Source organism: Bombina bombina, chromosome 6, assembly GCF_027579735.1.
Source record: "Bombina bombina isolate aBomBom1 chromosome 6, aBomBom1.pri, whole genome shotgun sequence".
Lineage (NCBI taxonomy): Eukaryota > Metazoa > Chordata > Amphibia > Anura > Bombinatoridae > Bombina > Bombina bombina.
The window spans coordinates 899818396-899834061 of NC_069504.1; the positions used below are offsets into that span (position 1 = coordinate 899818396).

The 15666-nt window shown below is 41.7% G+C and overlaps 1 protein-coding gene across 2 annotated transcripts in view; it reads right to left on the reverse strand.

Moving 5' to 3' along the window:
- Positions 1-15666, reverse strand: part of MAP2K5 (mitogen-activated protein kinase kinase 5) — a 314237-nt gene that overhangs the window by 169361 nt on the left and 129210 nt on the right. For both annotated transcript variants that reach the window (XM_053718510.1, XM_053718509.1), the window contains exons 10-13: positions 10670-10738; positions 10487-10568; positions 7110-7171; positions 4916-4964 (exon numbers count right to left, since the gene is read on the reverse strand). In XM_053718510.1, the coding sequence (XP_053574485.1) occupies positions 4916-4964; positions 7110-7171; positions 10487-10568; positions 10670-10738 (262 nt within the window). The remainder of the gene's footprint in view (positions 1-4915; positions 4965-7109; positions 7172-10486; positions 10569-10669; positions 10739-15666) is intronic.

Below are 15666 nucleotides of genomic sequence, written 5' to 3' on the forward strand. Positions count from 1 at the left end.
TCAGTTCCAGAATATTTATCGGTAGAAGAGATTCTTCCCGAGACCAAAGACCCTGAGCTTTCAGGGGTCCCCAGACCGCGCCCCAGCCCACCAGACTGGCGTCGGTCGTGACAATGACCCACTCTGGTCTGCGGAAGCTCATCCCCTGTGACAGGTTGTCCAGGGACAGCCACCAACGGAGTGAATCTCTGGTCCTCTGATTTACTTGTATCGTCGGAGAAAAGTCTGTATAGTCCCCATTCCACTGACTGAGCATGCACAGTTGTAATGGTCTTAGATGAATGCGCGCAAAAGGAACTATGTCCATTGCCGCTACCATCAAACCTATTACTTCCATGCACTGCGCTATGGAAGGAAGAGGAACAGAATGAAGTATTTGACAAGAGTTCAGAAGTTTTGTTTTTCTGGCCTCTGTCAGAAAAATCCTCATTTCTAAGGAGTCTATTATTGTTCCCAAGAAGGGAACCCTTGTTGACGGAGATAGAGAACTCTTTTCTACGTTCACTTTCCATCCGTGAGATCTGAGAAAGGCCAGGACAATGTCCGTGTGAGCCTTTGCTTGAGGAAGGGACGACGCTTGAATCAGAATGTCGTCCAAGTAAGGTACTACTGCAATGCCCCTTGGTCTTAGCACCGCTAGAAGGGACCCTAGTACCTTTGTGAAAATCCTTTGAGCAGTGGCTAATCCGAACGGAAGTGCCACAAACTGGTAATGCTTGTCCAGGAATGCGAACCTTAGGAACCGATGATGTTCCTTGTGGATAGGAATATGTAGATACACATCCTTTAAATCCACCGTGGTCATGAATTGACCTTCCTGGATGGAAGGAAGAATTGTTTGAATGGTTTCCATTTTGAACGATGGAACCTTGAGAAACTTGTTTAGGATCTTGAGATCTAAGATTGGTCTGAACGTTCCCTCTTTTTTGGGAACTACGAACAGATTGGAGTAGAACCCCATCCCTTGTTCTCCTAATGGAACAGGATGAATCACTCCCATTTTTAACAGGTCTTCTACACAATGCAAGAATGCCTGTTTTTTTATGTGGTCTGAAGACAATTGAGACCTGTGGAACCTCCCCCTTGGGGGAAGCCCCTTGAATTCCAGAAGATAACCTTGGGAGACTATTTCTAGCGCCCGAGGATCCAGAACATCTCTTGCCCAAGCCTGAGCGAAGAGAGAGAGTCTGCCCCCCACCAGATCCGGTCCCGGATCGGGGGCCAACATCTCATGCTGTCTTGGTAGCAGTGGCAGGTTTCTTGGCCTGCTTTCCTTTGTTCCAGCCTTGCATTGGTCTCCAGGCTGGTTTGGCTTGAGAAGTATTACCCTGCTGCTTAGAGGACGTAGCACTTGGGGCTGGTCCGTTTCTGCGAAAGGGACGAAAATTAGGTTTATTTTTGGCCTTGAAAGACCTATCCTGAGGAAGGGCGTGGCCCTTGCCCCCAGTGATATCAGAGATAATCTCTTTCAAGTCAGGGCCAAACAGCGTTTTCCCCTTGAAAGGAATGTTAAGCAATTTGTTCTTGGAAGACGCATCTGCTGACCAAGATTTTAACCAAAGCGCTCTGCGCGCCACAATAGCAAACCCAGAATTTTTCGCCGCTAACCTAGCCAATTGCAAAGTGGCGTCTAGGGTGAAAGAATTAGCCAATTTAAGAGCACGAATTCTGTCCATAATCTCCTCATAAGAAGAAGAATTATTATTGATCGCCTTTTCTAGCTCATCGAACCAGAAACACGCGGCTGTAGTGACAGGGACAATGCATGAAATTGGTTGTAGAAGGTAACCTTGCTGAACAAACATCTTTTTAAGCAAACCTTCTAATTTTTTATCCATAGGATCTTTGAAAGCACAACTATCTTCTATGGGTATAGTGGTGCGTTTGTTTAGAGTAGAAACCGCCCCCTCGACCTTGGGGACTGTCTGCCATAAGTCCTTTCTGGGGTCGACCATAGGAAACAATTTTTTAAATATGGGGGGAGGGACGAAAGGTATACCGGGCCTTTCCCATTCTTTATTTACAATGTCCGCCACCCGCTTGGGTATAGGAAAAGCTTCGGGGGGCCCCGGGACCTCTAGGAACTTGTCCATTTTACATAGTTTCTCTGGAATGACCAAATTCTCACAATCATCCAGAGTGGATAACACCTCCTTAAGCAGAGCGCGGAGATGTTCCAACTTAAATTTAAAAGTAATCACATCAGGTTCAGCTTGTTGAGAAATTTTCCCTGAATCTGAAATTTCTCCCTCAGACAAAACCTCCCTGGCCCCCTCAGACTGGTGTAGGGGCCCTTCAGAACCAATATCATCAGCGTCCTCATGCTCTTCAGTATTTTCTAAAACAGAGCAGTCGCGCTTTCGCTGATAAGTGGGCATTTTGGCTAAAATGTTTTTGATAGAATTATCCATTACAGCCGTTAATTGTTGCATAGTAAGGAGTATTGGCGCGCTAGATGTACTAGGGGCCTCCTGTGTGGGCAAGACTGGTGTAGACGAAGGAGGGGATGATGCAGTACCATGCTTACTCCCCTCACTTGAGGAATCATCTTGGGCATCATTTTCTCTAAATTTTGTGTCACATAAATCACATCTATTTAAATGAGAAGGAACCTTGGCTTCCCCACATTCAGAACACAGTCTATCTGGTAGTTCAGACATGTTAAACAGGCATAAACTTGATAACAAAGTACAAAAAACGTTTTAAAATAAAACCGTTACTGTCACTTTAAATTTTAAACTGAACACACTTTATTACTGCAATTGCGAAAAAGTATGAAGGAATTGTTCAAAATTCACCAAAATTTCACCACAGTGTCTTAAAGCCTTAAAAGTATTGCACACCAAATTTGGAAGCTTTAACCCTTAAAATAACGGAACCGGAGCCGTTTTTATATTTAACCCCTTTACAGTCCCTGGTATCTGCTTTGCTGAGACCCAACCAAGCCCAAAGGGGAATACGATACCAAATGACGCCTTCAGAAAGTCTTTTCTATGTATCAGAGCTCCTCACACATGCATCTGCATGTCATGCTTCTCAAAAACAAGTGCGCAATACAGGCGCGAAAATGAGACTCTGCCTATGATTAGGGAAAGCCCCTAGAGAATAAGGTGTCCAATACAGTGCCTGCCGGTTATTTTACAAAATTCCCAAGATTAAAATAATTCCTCAAGGCTATGGAGTATAAAATATGTTTATATATAAATCGATTTAGCCCAGAAAATGTCTACAGTCTTAAAAAGCCCTTGTGAAGCCCTTTTTTTCTGTCTGTAATAAAAATGGCTTACCGGATCCCATAGGGAAAATGACAGCTTCCAGCATTACATCGTCTTGTTAGAATGTGTCATACCTCAAGCAGCAAAAGTCTGCTCACCGTTCCCCCAACTGAAGTTAATTCCTCTCAACAGTCCTGTGTGGAAACAGCCATCGATTTTAGTAACGGTTGCTAAAATCATTTTCCTCTTACAAACAGAAATCTTCATCTCTTTTCTGTTTCAGAGTAAATAGTACATACCAGCACTATTTTAAAATAACAAACTCTTGATTGAATAATAAAAACTACAGTTAAACACTAAAAAACTCTAAGCCATCTCCGTGGAGATGTTGCCTGTACAACGGCAAAGAGAATGACTGGGGAAGGCGGAGCCTAGGAGGGATCATGTGACCAGCTTTGCTGGGCTCTTTGCCATTTCCTGTTGGGGAAGAGAATATCCCACAAGTAAGGATGACGCCGTGGACCGGACACACCTATGTTGGAGAAATTGCATGCTTTATCTGAATCACAAAAGTTTAATTTTGACTTGAGTGTCCCTTTAAGATCTATGTGAAAACTCCAAAACTACACTGCACTTTATGTCTACACAGACCTTGATACATTTTATGGGTGAACATAGGTCCACGACTGAGAAAGCTTTTCATTTTAAATCAACGGATTACACCAGTAGCACTTTGTTGTGTAGAATTAGGACAGGGCTTATAAATACTAGAAGCAATGAAGCCACGGCTCCTAAAATGTTACTTTTGGCTCCTAACTTTTTGGACTACTCTATATAATAAATATTTTACTGGCTCTCAAAGTGGTTCCTATACATTGTAGCAGGCTCCCAAGTTTCATATAAATTTCCTATTCTACTCTGCATGTTAAATGTTATAATCTAAATCGACATATTCTGGTATTCCAGCAGTGACACTCTACTTTAATCCACTACAACTTCATTAGTACAGCTATTTATTTTCACTTCTAGTATTAAATCTAAGGACAGATGAATACAACTTACAGTATATATCCCAGTATGGATAGTTTAAAAACTGCTCTGTCAGGGGTACTTCAGAAACAAGTATTGCATTGCACTACTATACTCTTGACCACTTAAGTTATTCATCCCTTCTTCCAGTTGCTTAGGTCAAACCACAAAGGCAATAAACAGAGAGGCAACCTTAAAGGGACACTAAACCCAAATTGTTTCTTTCATGATTCAGATAGAGCATGCAATTTTAAGCAACTTTCTAATTTACTCCTATTATCAATTTTCTTTGTTATCTCTTGTTATCTTTATTTGAAAAAGAAGGCAATCTAAGCTAAGGAGCCAGCCATTTTTTGGTTCAGCACCCTGGACAGAACTTGTTTATTGGTGCTGTCAAATCAGCAAGGACAACCCAGGTTGTGAATAAAAATGGGCCGGCTTCTAAACTTACATTTTTGCTTTTCAAATAAAGATAGCAAGAGAATGACGAAAAATTGATAATAGAGGAGTAAATTAGAAAGTTGCTTAAAATTACATGTTCTATCTGAATCATGAAAGAAAAATTTTGGGTTCAGTGTCCCTTTAAATATTCTATGTAGGATTAATAATAATAAGAATAAATATATTAATAATATACATTTTAACCATTTCTATATTTCAGAATCACCCACCTCGGTGTAAAATCTTTAAACTCCACAGGTATGTCAGGCCCTTCAACACCTGTAAAGGGAGAAACAACCATCAGCAACCAGAAAATAACTGGAAGAAAAGATACAACAAACATGGAATATTAAAAAGCAGGTGTTGTAAAGTGATGAGAAAAAAACTCTTGTCATTCTTAAAAGAGCACTAACATTAAAGGGACATTCTAAAACAAAAACCACATGCTCTAATTGCACTACACATTTTACTACATAATAAATGTAATAGCCAGAAGGGTCTATAATATCAAGCAATAAGGCCTCCACCCCTATGCTAGTCAAGTACAATGGGCAGAAAGTTAGCATATGGTCCCATAGAGAATAAAGGATGTAGATCTCAAAAAGGTTCTGGATGATGTGGTCTTTAGAGGGATATTTTAATGCAAAAAATTAAAACATTTTTTTTTTTTAAAGAAAGTCATTTTGGCATTAGTGATCATAGATATCTATGCATTTAAATCTTGCAAAAGCCCTGTTTGGGAGCCTCAAGCATTGTAGCTCCTAAACAGAACATGGCCAGTGAACCAATCAAAAGCAGTTTAACAACTTTCCAATCACCAGTTATATCCTGCCATGTATACGTATTGAGAACGATAAAGTGAAGCCTCATGTTATAGTTATTTTGAGGTTGCACAAGCATGTACAACAGGGGGGGAAAGGGCAAATCCTGTAAATACAGCATATGCAGTAGGATTTTCTTTAAACTGGGTCATCATAACCTTTACATCAGTTATGGGTAATAATTATATAAATAGCTTCAGAAATAGATCACCCGACTCCAAGGTTGAGGGATGCAGGTACAAATCTTAATCAATGTGTAGTACATTTAAAAGCTTGAGGTTAATGCCTTTTGCATTGCTCGTACATTTATTTATTTTTTAAATAGAACATTTTTAAAGGGACATTGTACACTAGACATTTCTTTGCATAAATGTTTTGTAGATGATCCATGTATATAGCCCACCTGGGAGGGTTTTTATAATAAATGTATAGTTTTGCTTATTTTTTAAGAACATTGTGCTGATTTTCTCCTAACCAAGCCCCACAGTGTTAGAGGTATACATGAGTTTACAGACAAATGGTGACTCCTGTTTATGTTATCTGTCTTTTCATATGTAGAGAGAGGGGGCGGGGGAGTGTCTGCTTTTTGTTTACCCAGCCCCTTTCAGTGGGTGTCCCAGACTACCGGCATCAACAATGCTAAACTGGGAGCTTCTAAGTCAGTTTTTAAAGGTTTTATACTGGATGTTTAGATTAGTATCTGTGCATATTCTTCTTTTATAGTAGTGTCTATTACATGCAGTTATATGAAAATTGGTGTATACTGTCCCTTTAAGTTTAAATTCACAAACCAATCAATAGGGAACTTCCTGTTTTAAAATACTCCACTACTAAATCATAATATATATTGTTGTTGCAATTATTATTATTACTATTATTATCATAAAAAAATGCTGAACCTTTTGTTGTAAATGGAAGACTTCCTGGCTAAGGTGTTGCAGTGATATTTTTCTATGAAATATTTTTTTTGGGGGTGCAGAGCTTATCTTTGCATTTTCTATTGCGTGAATTCTGAAAGCAAAATTTGCACTGCTATTTTTTTTTTTACATTTGAACATGAAACTGAACTCTGGCATTAATTACATAGATTGTTTAGATGTTTATTACAAGTAATGTGTTAAGTTCTAATCTTACTCTCCATTATGGCTACAAAAACTTTCTATTAATTGACACCTTACATCTTTTTACAGAAAAAAAAACATCCTACTAAATCTGACAGGAGATATTAAGTAACAATATACCATCTTTTCATAGATGCATTTTACAGGTGCTATATCCTCAAAGAACCAAGAAGACACAGACAAGGCTGCCCTATGCCATTTGCAGGGGACGTTGAAAAGCTACTGATGAAAGACTACAGAGCAGCAGGTATGAAAGAGTGAGGGGAGAGGTGGAGAATGATGGAATGGAAGACACCACTGAAAAGAAATAAAACAGGATAATATTGTTGGAACTGATCCAATAGGGTGTTTAAATCATTACTGACATAGTTTTGCATTATAAATGTGTGTAGATACCTAGTACTTTATCAGATATGGTCCTTAAAAACCCCAAAAACATAAGTAGTGTACTGAAGTATAATGATAAAGAGAAGAAGACTTACAGCAACAGCGATTCTTCCAAGGACCTGCTCTGGAATCCTTCTGTACACATCCAGAGAACCACCTGTGTGACAAACGGAAGAAACTACTGAGTAGACACACTTCCTTCACAGAGACACTGAACCCAATTTTTTTCTTTCCTGATTCAGATAGAGCATGACATTTTAAGCAACTTTATCATTTGTGCCTATTATAATTTTTTCTTCATTCTTTTGGTATCTTTATTTGAAATGCAAGAATGTAAGTTTAGATGCCGGGCCATTTTTGGTGAACAACCTGGGTTGTTCTTGCCGATTGGTGGATAAATCCATCCACCAATAAAAAAGTGCTGTCCAGAGTCCTGAACCAAACAAAAAGCGTAGATGCCTTCTTTTTCAAATAAAGATAGCAAGAGAACGAAGGAAAATTGATAATAGGAGTAAATTAGAAAGTTGCTTAAAATTGCATGCTCTATCTGAATCATGAAAGAAAAAAATTGGGTTTAGTGTCCCTATAAGTACTTCCATTACACGGCAGCTAGACACATTAGTAAACAAACTGCTGCATATGCTATAGATAAGCTCACTGGTGATTGTGGAAAGCACTCTATATTGTGCTTACTAAATAAGTGAGTGAGGAGAGAGAACGGGGGAGATAAGGGACAGAGAGAGACAGAGAGAGAGGAGAGAGAGAGAGAGAGAAGAGAGATAGGCTTTAGGGCAAGAGAGTTAAAAAGTAAGAGAAAGAAGACTGCAGAGAGGCGAGTCTGTGAGGGAGAAATAGATACAACCCTGACAACTATGCATATAGAGGGATCTGTGTAAGTTATGTGTTCATTTAAGTACTAGGCATGCTACAGATACTGGGATATGGCATGTTACAGATACTGGCTCTAGGAATGCTACATATACTGGCTCTAGGCAAGCTACAGATGCTGGCACTAGGCATGCTACAGATACTGGCACTAGGCATGCTACAGATACTGGCACTAGGCATGCTACAGATACTGACCTAGGCATGCTACAGATACTGGCCTAGGCATGCTACAGATACTGGCACTAGGCATGCTACAGATACTGGCACTAGGCATGCTACAGATACTGGCCTAGGCATGCTACAGATACTGGCACTAGGCATGCTACATATACTGGCTCTAGGCATGCTACAGATGCTGGCACTAGGCATGCTACAGATACTGGCACTAGGCATGCTACAGATACTGGCCTAGGCATGCTACAGATACTGGCACTAGGCATGCTACATATACTGGCTCTAGGCATGCTACAGATACTGGCACTAGGCATGCTACAGATACTGGCACTAGGCATGCTACAGATACTGGCCTAGGCATGCTACAGATACTGGCACTAGGCATGCTACATATACTGGCTCTAGGCATGCTACAGATACTGGCACTAGGCATGCTACAGATACTGGCACTAGGCATGCTACAGATACTGGCCTAGGCATGCTACAGATACTGGCACTAGGCATGCTACATATACTGGCTCTAGGCATGCTACAGATACTGGCACTAGGCATGCTACAGATACTGGCACTAGGCATGCTACAGATACTGGCCTAGGCATGCTACAGATACTGGCACTAGGCATGCTACATATACTGGCTCTAGGCATGCTACAGATACTGGCACTAGGCATGCTACAGATACTGGCACTAGGCATGCTACAGATACTGGCACTAGGCATGCTACAGATACTGGCATAAGGCATGCTACAGATACTGGCATAAGGCATGATACATATGCTGGATCCAGGCACTAGGCATACAGATGCTGGCTCTAGGTCAGTTACAGATACTGACACTAAGCATGCTACAGATGCTGGCTCTAGGCACGCTACAGATGCTGGCTCTAGGCACGCTACAGATGCTGGCTCTAGGCACGCTACAGATGCTGGCTTAAGGCATGCTACAGATACTGTAACTAAGCATGCTACAGATACTGGCTCTAGGCATGCTACAGATACTGACACTAAGCATGCTACAGACACTGGCACTAAACATGCTACAGATGCTGGCTCGAGGCACGCTACAGATACTGTAACTAAGCATGCTACAGATACTGTAACTAGGCACGCTACAGATACTGGCTCTAGGCACGCTACAGATACTGGCTCTAGGCATGCTACAGATGCTGGCTCGAGGCATGCTACAGATACTGTAACTAAGCATGCTACAGATACTGGCTCTAGGCATGCTACAGATACTGGCACTAAGCATGCTACAGATACTGTAACTAAGCATGCTACAGATACTGTAACTAAGCATGCTACAGATACTGGCACTAAGCATGCTACAGATGCTGGCTCGAGGCACGCTACAGATACTGTAACTAAGCATGCTACAGATACTGGCTCTAGGCATGCTACAGATACTGGCACTAGGCATGCTACAGATACTGGCACTAGGCATGCTACAGATACTGTAACTAAGCATGCTACAGATACTGTAACTAAGCATGCTACAGATACTGGCTCTAGGCATGCTACAGATACTGGCACTAGGCATGCTACAGATACTGGCACTAAGCATGCTACAGATACTGTAACTAAGCATGCTACAGATACTGTAACTAAGCATGCTACAGATACTGGCACTAAGCATGCTACAGATGCTGGCTCGAGGCACGCTACAGATACTGTAACTAAGCATGCTACAGATACTGGCTCTAGGCATGCTACAGATACTGGCACTAAGCATGCTACAGATACTGGCACTAGGCATGCTACAGATACTGGCACTAAGCATGCTACAGATACTGGCACTAGGCATGCTACAGATACTGGCACTAAGCATGCTACAGATACTGTAACTAAGCATGCTACAGATACTGGCACTAGGCATGCTACAGATACTGGCACTAAGCATGCTACAGATGCTGGCACTAGGCATGCTACAGATACTGTAACTAAGCATGCTACAGATACTGGCTCTAGGCATGCTACAGATACTGGCACTAAGCATGCTACAGATACTGTAACTAAGCATGCTACAGATACTGGCTCTAGGCCCGCTACAGATACTGGCTCAAGGCATGCTACAGATACTGGCTCAAGGCACGCTACAGATACTGGCTCTAGGCACGCTACAGATACTGGCTCTAGGCACGCTACAGATACTGGCTCTAGGCACGCTACAGATACTGGCTCTGGGCTTCCTAGAGATAACATGTTGTGAATAATAATATACACTTTGCCCTTGGTACACAAACAAATACAGATTCACTCACTGATGAGTAAAGTTCATGTTATCTGTGACTAACAGATACACACACTAACCTATGCGGCTCACAGAGAAATATGCTGCCAAGCGTGAAAATGCACAGCATCCTCAGGTATCAACACCTCAATAACTCTCCAGACACATGCATTAAACTCACCATCCATAAACTCTGTACAGATGGATATCCGATTTTCCACAAAAAATGCTCCGTAAAACCCAATTATATACAGAGAGTCACACTATAAATCAAGAGGAAAATGGTGGTGTTAGGCTGTGCTATGTTTTAATCTACATTACTGACCCAAACACCCAGAATGAAAGCACCATCAGGCATACGCACCTTGTACAGGATCTCCAGCTCCGACATAATCTGTCTCTGCAGTTCCACAGTGATATCCAACGGAATGACCTATAGAGAAAAGAGAGATCACTTGTCATTGATGGATAATGTGTGTTCAGCTTGCTGCAGATTTCAGCTGCATGCTCCAGCACAATTCTTCAATCAAATGTTGCCTTGTGCGCAAATATTTTCAAGAGATGCACAAGTATGTTTGGTTCCCATGGATGAAAGAGACATTGATATGGAGAAATAAATATGTTAAATGATAAAGCAGTAAATCAAACTCCACATGGTCTTTTATATAATCCTAATTTATATTGTTTTGTGATACCACAGCTGAGCTTCTAGGTACATTCTTGCACTACAAATGTTATTTTCATTTAATGTTGTAATATCAAAGAGTAATAAGGAGTATAGAAAGAGAAAAGCATAAACACAGAAAAATTACTAAGTAAATTCACAAAAAAATAAAATAAGTAGAAAATGGCATGCTTTTGTATCCTCACTTGGCAGACTCAGGTGTCTCCTAAATCGTCCTAAACCTGGCAGTCATACATTGCGGCCTTGACTCTACATTCTGTCATTGTTCACAGCTGTTCTCACCTACATGACAGTACTGACCCTGCAACCCTGAAGTTTCCCATCAAACACAGCTGCACTTATCCTGCAATTCACATGCTACACCCTGATTTTGCCAAACATAAAACAGCAGTTCCAATCCTGAAGTCACAAATGGCAGCTGAATCTCACTCATCACACAGGACAGCCTCAGTCCTGTCCTACATACAGGGCAGCCCCGATGTTGCCCCTCATGCAGGGCAGCCCCGATGTTGCCCCTCACGCCGGGCATACCCAATGTTGCCCCTCACGCCGGGCATACCCAATGTTGCCCCTCACGCCGGGCATACCCGATGTTGCCCCTCACGCCGGGCAGACCCGATGTTGCCCCTCACGCCGGGCAGACCCGATGTTGCCCCTCACGCCGGGCAGACCCGATGTTGCCCCTCACGCCGGGCAGACCCGATGTTGCCCCTCACGCCGGGCAGACCCGATGTTGCCCCTCACGCCGGGCAGACCCGATGTTGCCCCTCACGCCGGGCAGACCCGATGTTGCCCCTCACGCCGGGCAGACCCGATGTTGCCCCTCACGCAGGGCAGACCCGATGTTGCCCCTCACGCCGGGCAGACCCGATGTTGCCCCTCACGCCGGGCAGACCCGATGTTGCCCCTCACGCCGGGCAGACCCGATGTTGCTCCTCACACAGGGCAGACCCAATGTTGCCCCTCATGCAGGGCAGACCCAATGTTGCCCATCATGCCAGGCAGCCCAGATGTTGCTCCTCATTCAGGGCAGCCCCAACCTTGCACATCATGGAGGGGAGCCGCAACCCAGGAGCCTCAAACTTGCCCCATTGCAGGGCAGCTTCGATGTTGCCCCTCATGCAGGGCAACCCCAATCTTTCACCTCATGCAAGGCAGCCCCAAACTTGCCCCTCATTCAGGGGAGCCCTGATCTTGCCCCACATACACAGCATCCACAAATTTGCCACTCATACTGAGCAACCCAGATTTTGTCCCTTATATTCATACTGGGAAGCTCCAAATTTGCCCTCCATGCTGAGCTGCCCAGATTTTCTTCCTCACACAGGGCAGCCCAGATTTTGTGCATTATACATGAAACTAAAGAGAATGTCCATTTTACACAGTAGCCCTGGTCCTGCCCATCATAATTTAATTTGATGCACATCATAAAGAACATCCTGATCCTTTTTAGCATACACTGCAGGCTCAGTACAGCCCATATTAATCAAATCCCCTATTCCTGGCCATCATATACAGGTTATGTGATCCTTACCTATTACACACTTGACTACATGTATTTAACTTGTCTAATATTAGCATATTGCTCATTCTGTTTTTTGTACAATGGATCCCTCAGGCATAAAAAGACAGTATCTTGATGTACATCTTATACAATGCACTTGAATATTTCTGCAGCCGTCAGAACAGACATATAAATTAAGATTTATATGTAGCAGGGGGTAGGAATATAGAGATAGGATATGCGAAAGCATAAATTAAATTTGAAAACACTTGCATCAGAAGGAATAGAATAAGACGCAACCTGTTTCAATCAAAAGCTTGCTTTAGGGTTATTTATAAACGCTCTGACTAATCCAGCTTGTAACTGTAATATAGAGCTGCCAAAAGAAATTTAAAACATGCTTCCCCAAATCAATAGTCATTTGCCAACACCACTCACTTACATTTTTCAGCACGGAAAAACTTGAAAAAAAAATAATTTGCTGCCACATCATAGCAATTTTACTCAATTAAAGTGTGAAAGGCATTTAACCTGTGTCAGATGAAACTAGGGGAGGCCCAAGCCCTGGGGACAGGTCAAACTGCTGAGTACAGGGGAGGGATTTGCTCCCATCGGGAAGCCTTTGGTCAGGTTATTGGAAGTGCTTCAAACAGAAAAGGATTATCTCCTGCTGAAGTAGCAGGAGGATGCGCCAATATTTATTTTTGCAACATAGCTGAAGCTTAAAAGGGGAATTAAAGAAATTGTTTTCTATGTTGTATCTAAAATAGGACTAATTAGAATGTATTAAAGTTGTATTTTTCTCCTTGTAAAAGTGATGCTTTATTTGTCAAGCTTATCTGTCATTATCCACCAATAAAGTGTGACAGTTCTACCATTGGACTGATTTCCCATGGACCAGTGTTTACTTTTTTTAGTTTCAAAATAAAATAAAAATACAATTTGAACTTTTTTCCACGTAAAAACAAAAACTATTTTAAAATGTTTAAAGAGAATAATTTCATGTGCATGACCGAACAGTTTTGAATTTCAGGTCAATAATACTGTGTTTAAAAGTCAATAATACTGAGTTTAAAAGCAAACAGAATGCATTTGCATGTTAAAGGGACATAAAATGCAAAAGAAATGCTAGATATCATGACGTATTCAACGCAAAAAATAATCCTATAATAATACGCAGAGGCATTTTTTTAACTTATATTTAAGCTGTTTAAATATTGAAGAAATTAGTGTAAAGTTTTAGGGCTCCATTTATGAAGTTCCGCATGCAGCTTCGCAGATGTTGCGGCGCAGCTCGCTCATGCAAACCTGCAAGTTTGTCTATATGTTTAACCCCATTGTGTAGAGCTCCAGGGTCAGTAGTGCGCAAATGACATGCTCTAACGTATTAAAACATCTTATTTTTTTCCGCTTCAATAGCCAATTACAGGAAAATTAAACAAAATATATTGCATTTTTACTACAATTGCAAAGAGTTTAATGTCCATTTCTGATAAATAAATAAAAAAAAATTCAAAGAAAAAAAAAATCTTTAAAGTTTCATATCATTTATATGTAAGATATCAGGCAAAATGGTAACTCCTTGCACAAAACTGAATGAATAATTGTATACAGTGCGAAGCAGAACAGGGAGGAAACAGTTAAAGCCCTGCCTTTATTATAGTCTTCTGCTCCACAGGGACCGTGCCCCTTTGCTGCCATACGAGTCTGGAGCAAACGCTCCGTTCATACCACATTTTTACACCTGCAAAAAGCCAGTGGATGAGCTGTCAAGTTAAATGCGAGAGCTCAACTTCTGGCGATTGGAATTTACTTGCGGTGTTCGGTTTAAATTAGTGTGAGGCTATTATAATATACAGTTATAAATAAAGCAATTTATCACAGGCTGTCACGGCTGACTTTGCTCACAAACTCTGCGGCAGAGAGAGAGAGGGAGAGAGCAAACAACACAGGTCAAATTAGGCTGACGTTCTGTTTTAATTCACTTAATCATCAGCGACATAATTGTCTGCTACAGTAAGTAAACCACTGCAGGGCATGTGATGGGATTACACCGCCATGTGCACAATGTTAACTCCTTAGCTTCTGAAGCAGACGCATGCCATGCTTATGCAAATCTATTCACTTTCCTAAAACACAAGACACCAAGGAGAGCTGATAAGTACAAACATGACATAACTATGTTAGACTACTTAGTCCAACAACTAACTTGTTTTGACGAGGACAGCAAATTACAGTTTTCTTTCTCTCCTTGTAAAAGGGATGCTTTATTTTTCAAGCTTGTGGTATTTGTCATTATCCACCAATAAAGTGTGAGAGTTCTGCCATCGGACTGATTTTCCATGGACCAGTGTTGCACAGCTGTAATAGTTTTTTTAGTTTCAAAATAAAATAAAAATACAGTTTGAACTTTTTGCCATGCAAAAACTAAAACTATTTTAAAATGTTAAAAGAGAATAAAGAGGGGGGGAACTTCCGGGCAGCGGCCATGATTAGTCGCATAGCTGCATGCTGCTCCAGCTTTTCTCTGACAAATACAGAAATTCATATTTTAGCAAATTGAACCGTTTAATATTTTATTAGAGCTGTCTTGCACTTTGGCATCTATTGTGCTTAGTTTTGCATGAGTTGCTGCTGGCATCAGCGCCTAGAGCCGTTACAAGAGCTCGGCCTACATTATACCCCCTGGCAGGGCGCCTTTGGCCCTGTCGTTACGCAGCACTCGATGTGCTTAAACGTATAGCATATAACTAAAATGCAAGCTACCTCTAAATATCTCAATAACCTAGAGGGATGGAAGATCATATCCTAATGGAGATTCGGGATCTGCTAGATTACCACCATGCCGCACTGGGAGAGACCTTGCAAGCCGCTTTCAGCTACTCCAGACTACATAATGAACTTGTTTCTTCACCCGCATATCCCAGCGATGTTGCTAATGCGGGACCCCATCAGCTATCATCCTATATTATACGAGCGGAGGGAAGCTTGGAAATAGACAGTGAGGCTCTGAGAGTGGAGGCTGTACCTCCGGAGCTTACGGCTGGCGATGAAAAGGAAAAGACAGAACCCCTAAGATTACCAAAAAAGCCATTTAAAATTATACGTAATTCTACTACAACTGGCTACAAAACAAATACCACCCTACTTGTGACCTTCAGGAGCAGGACCC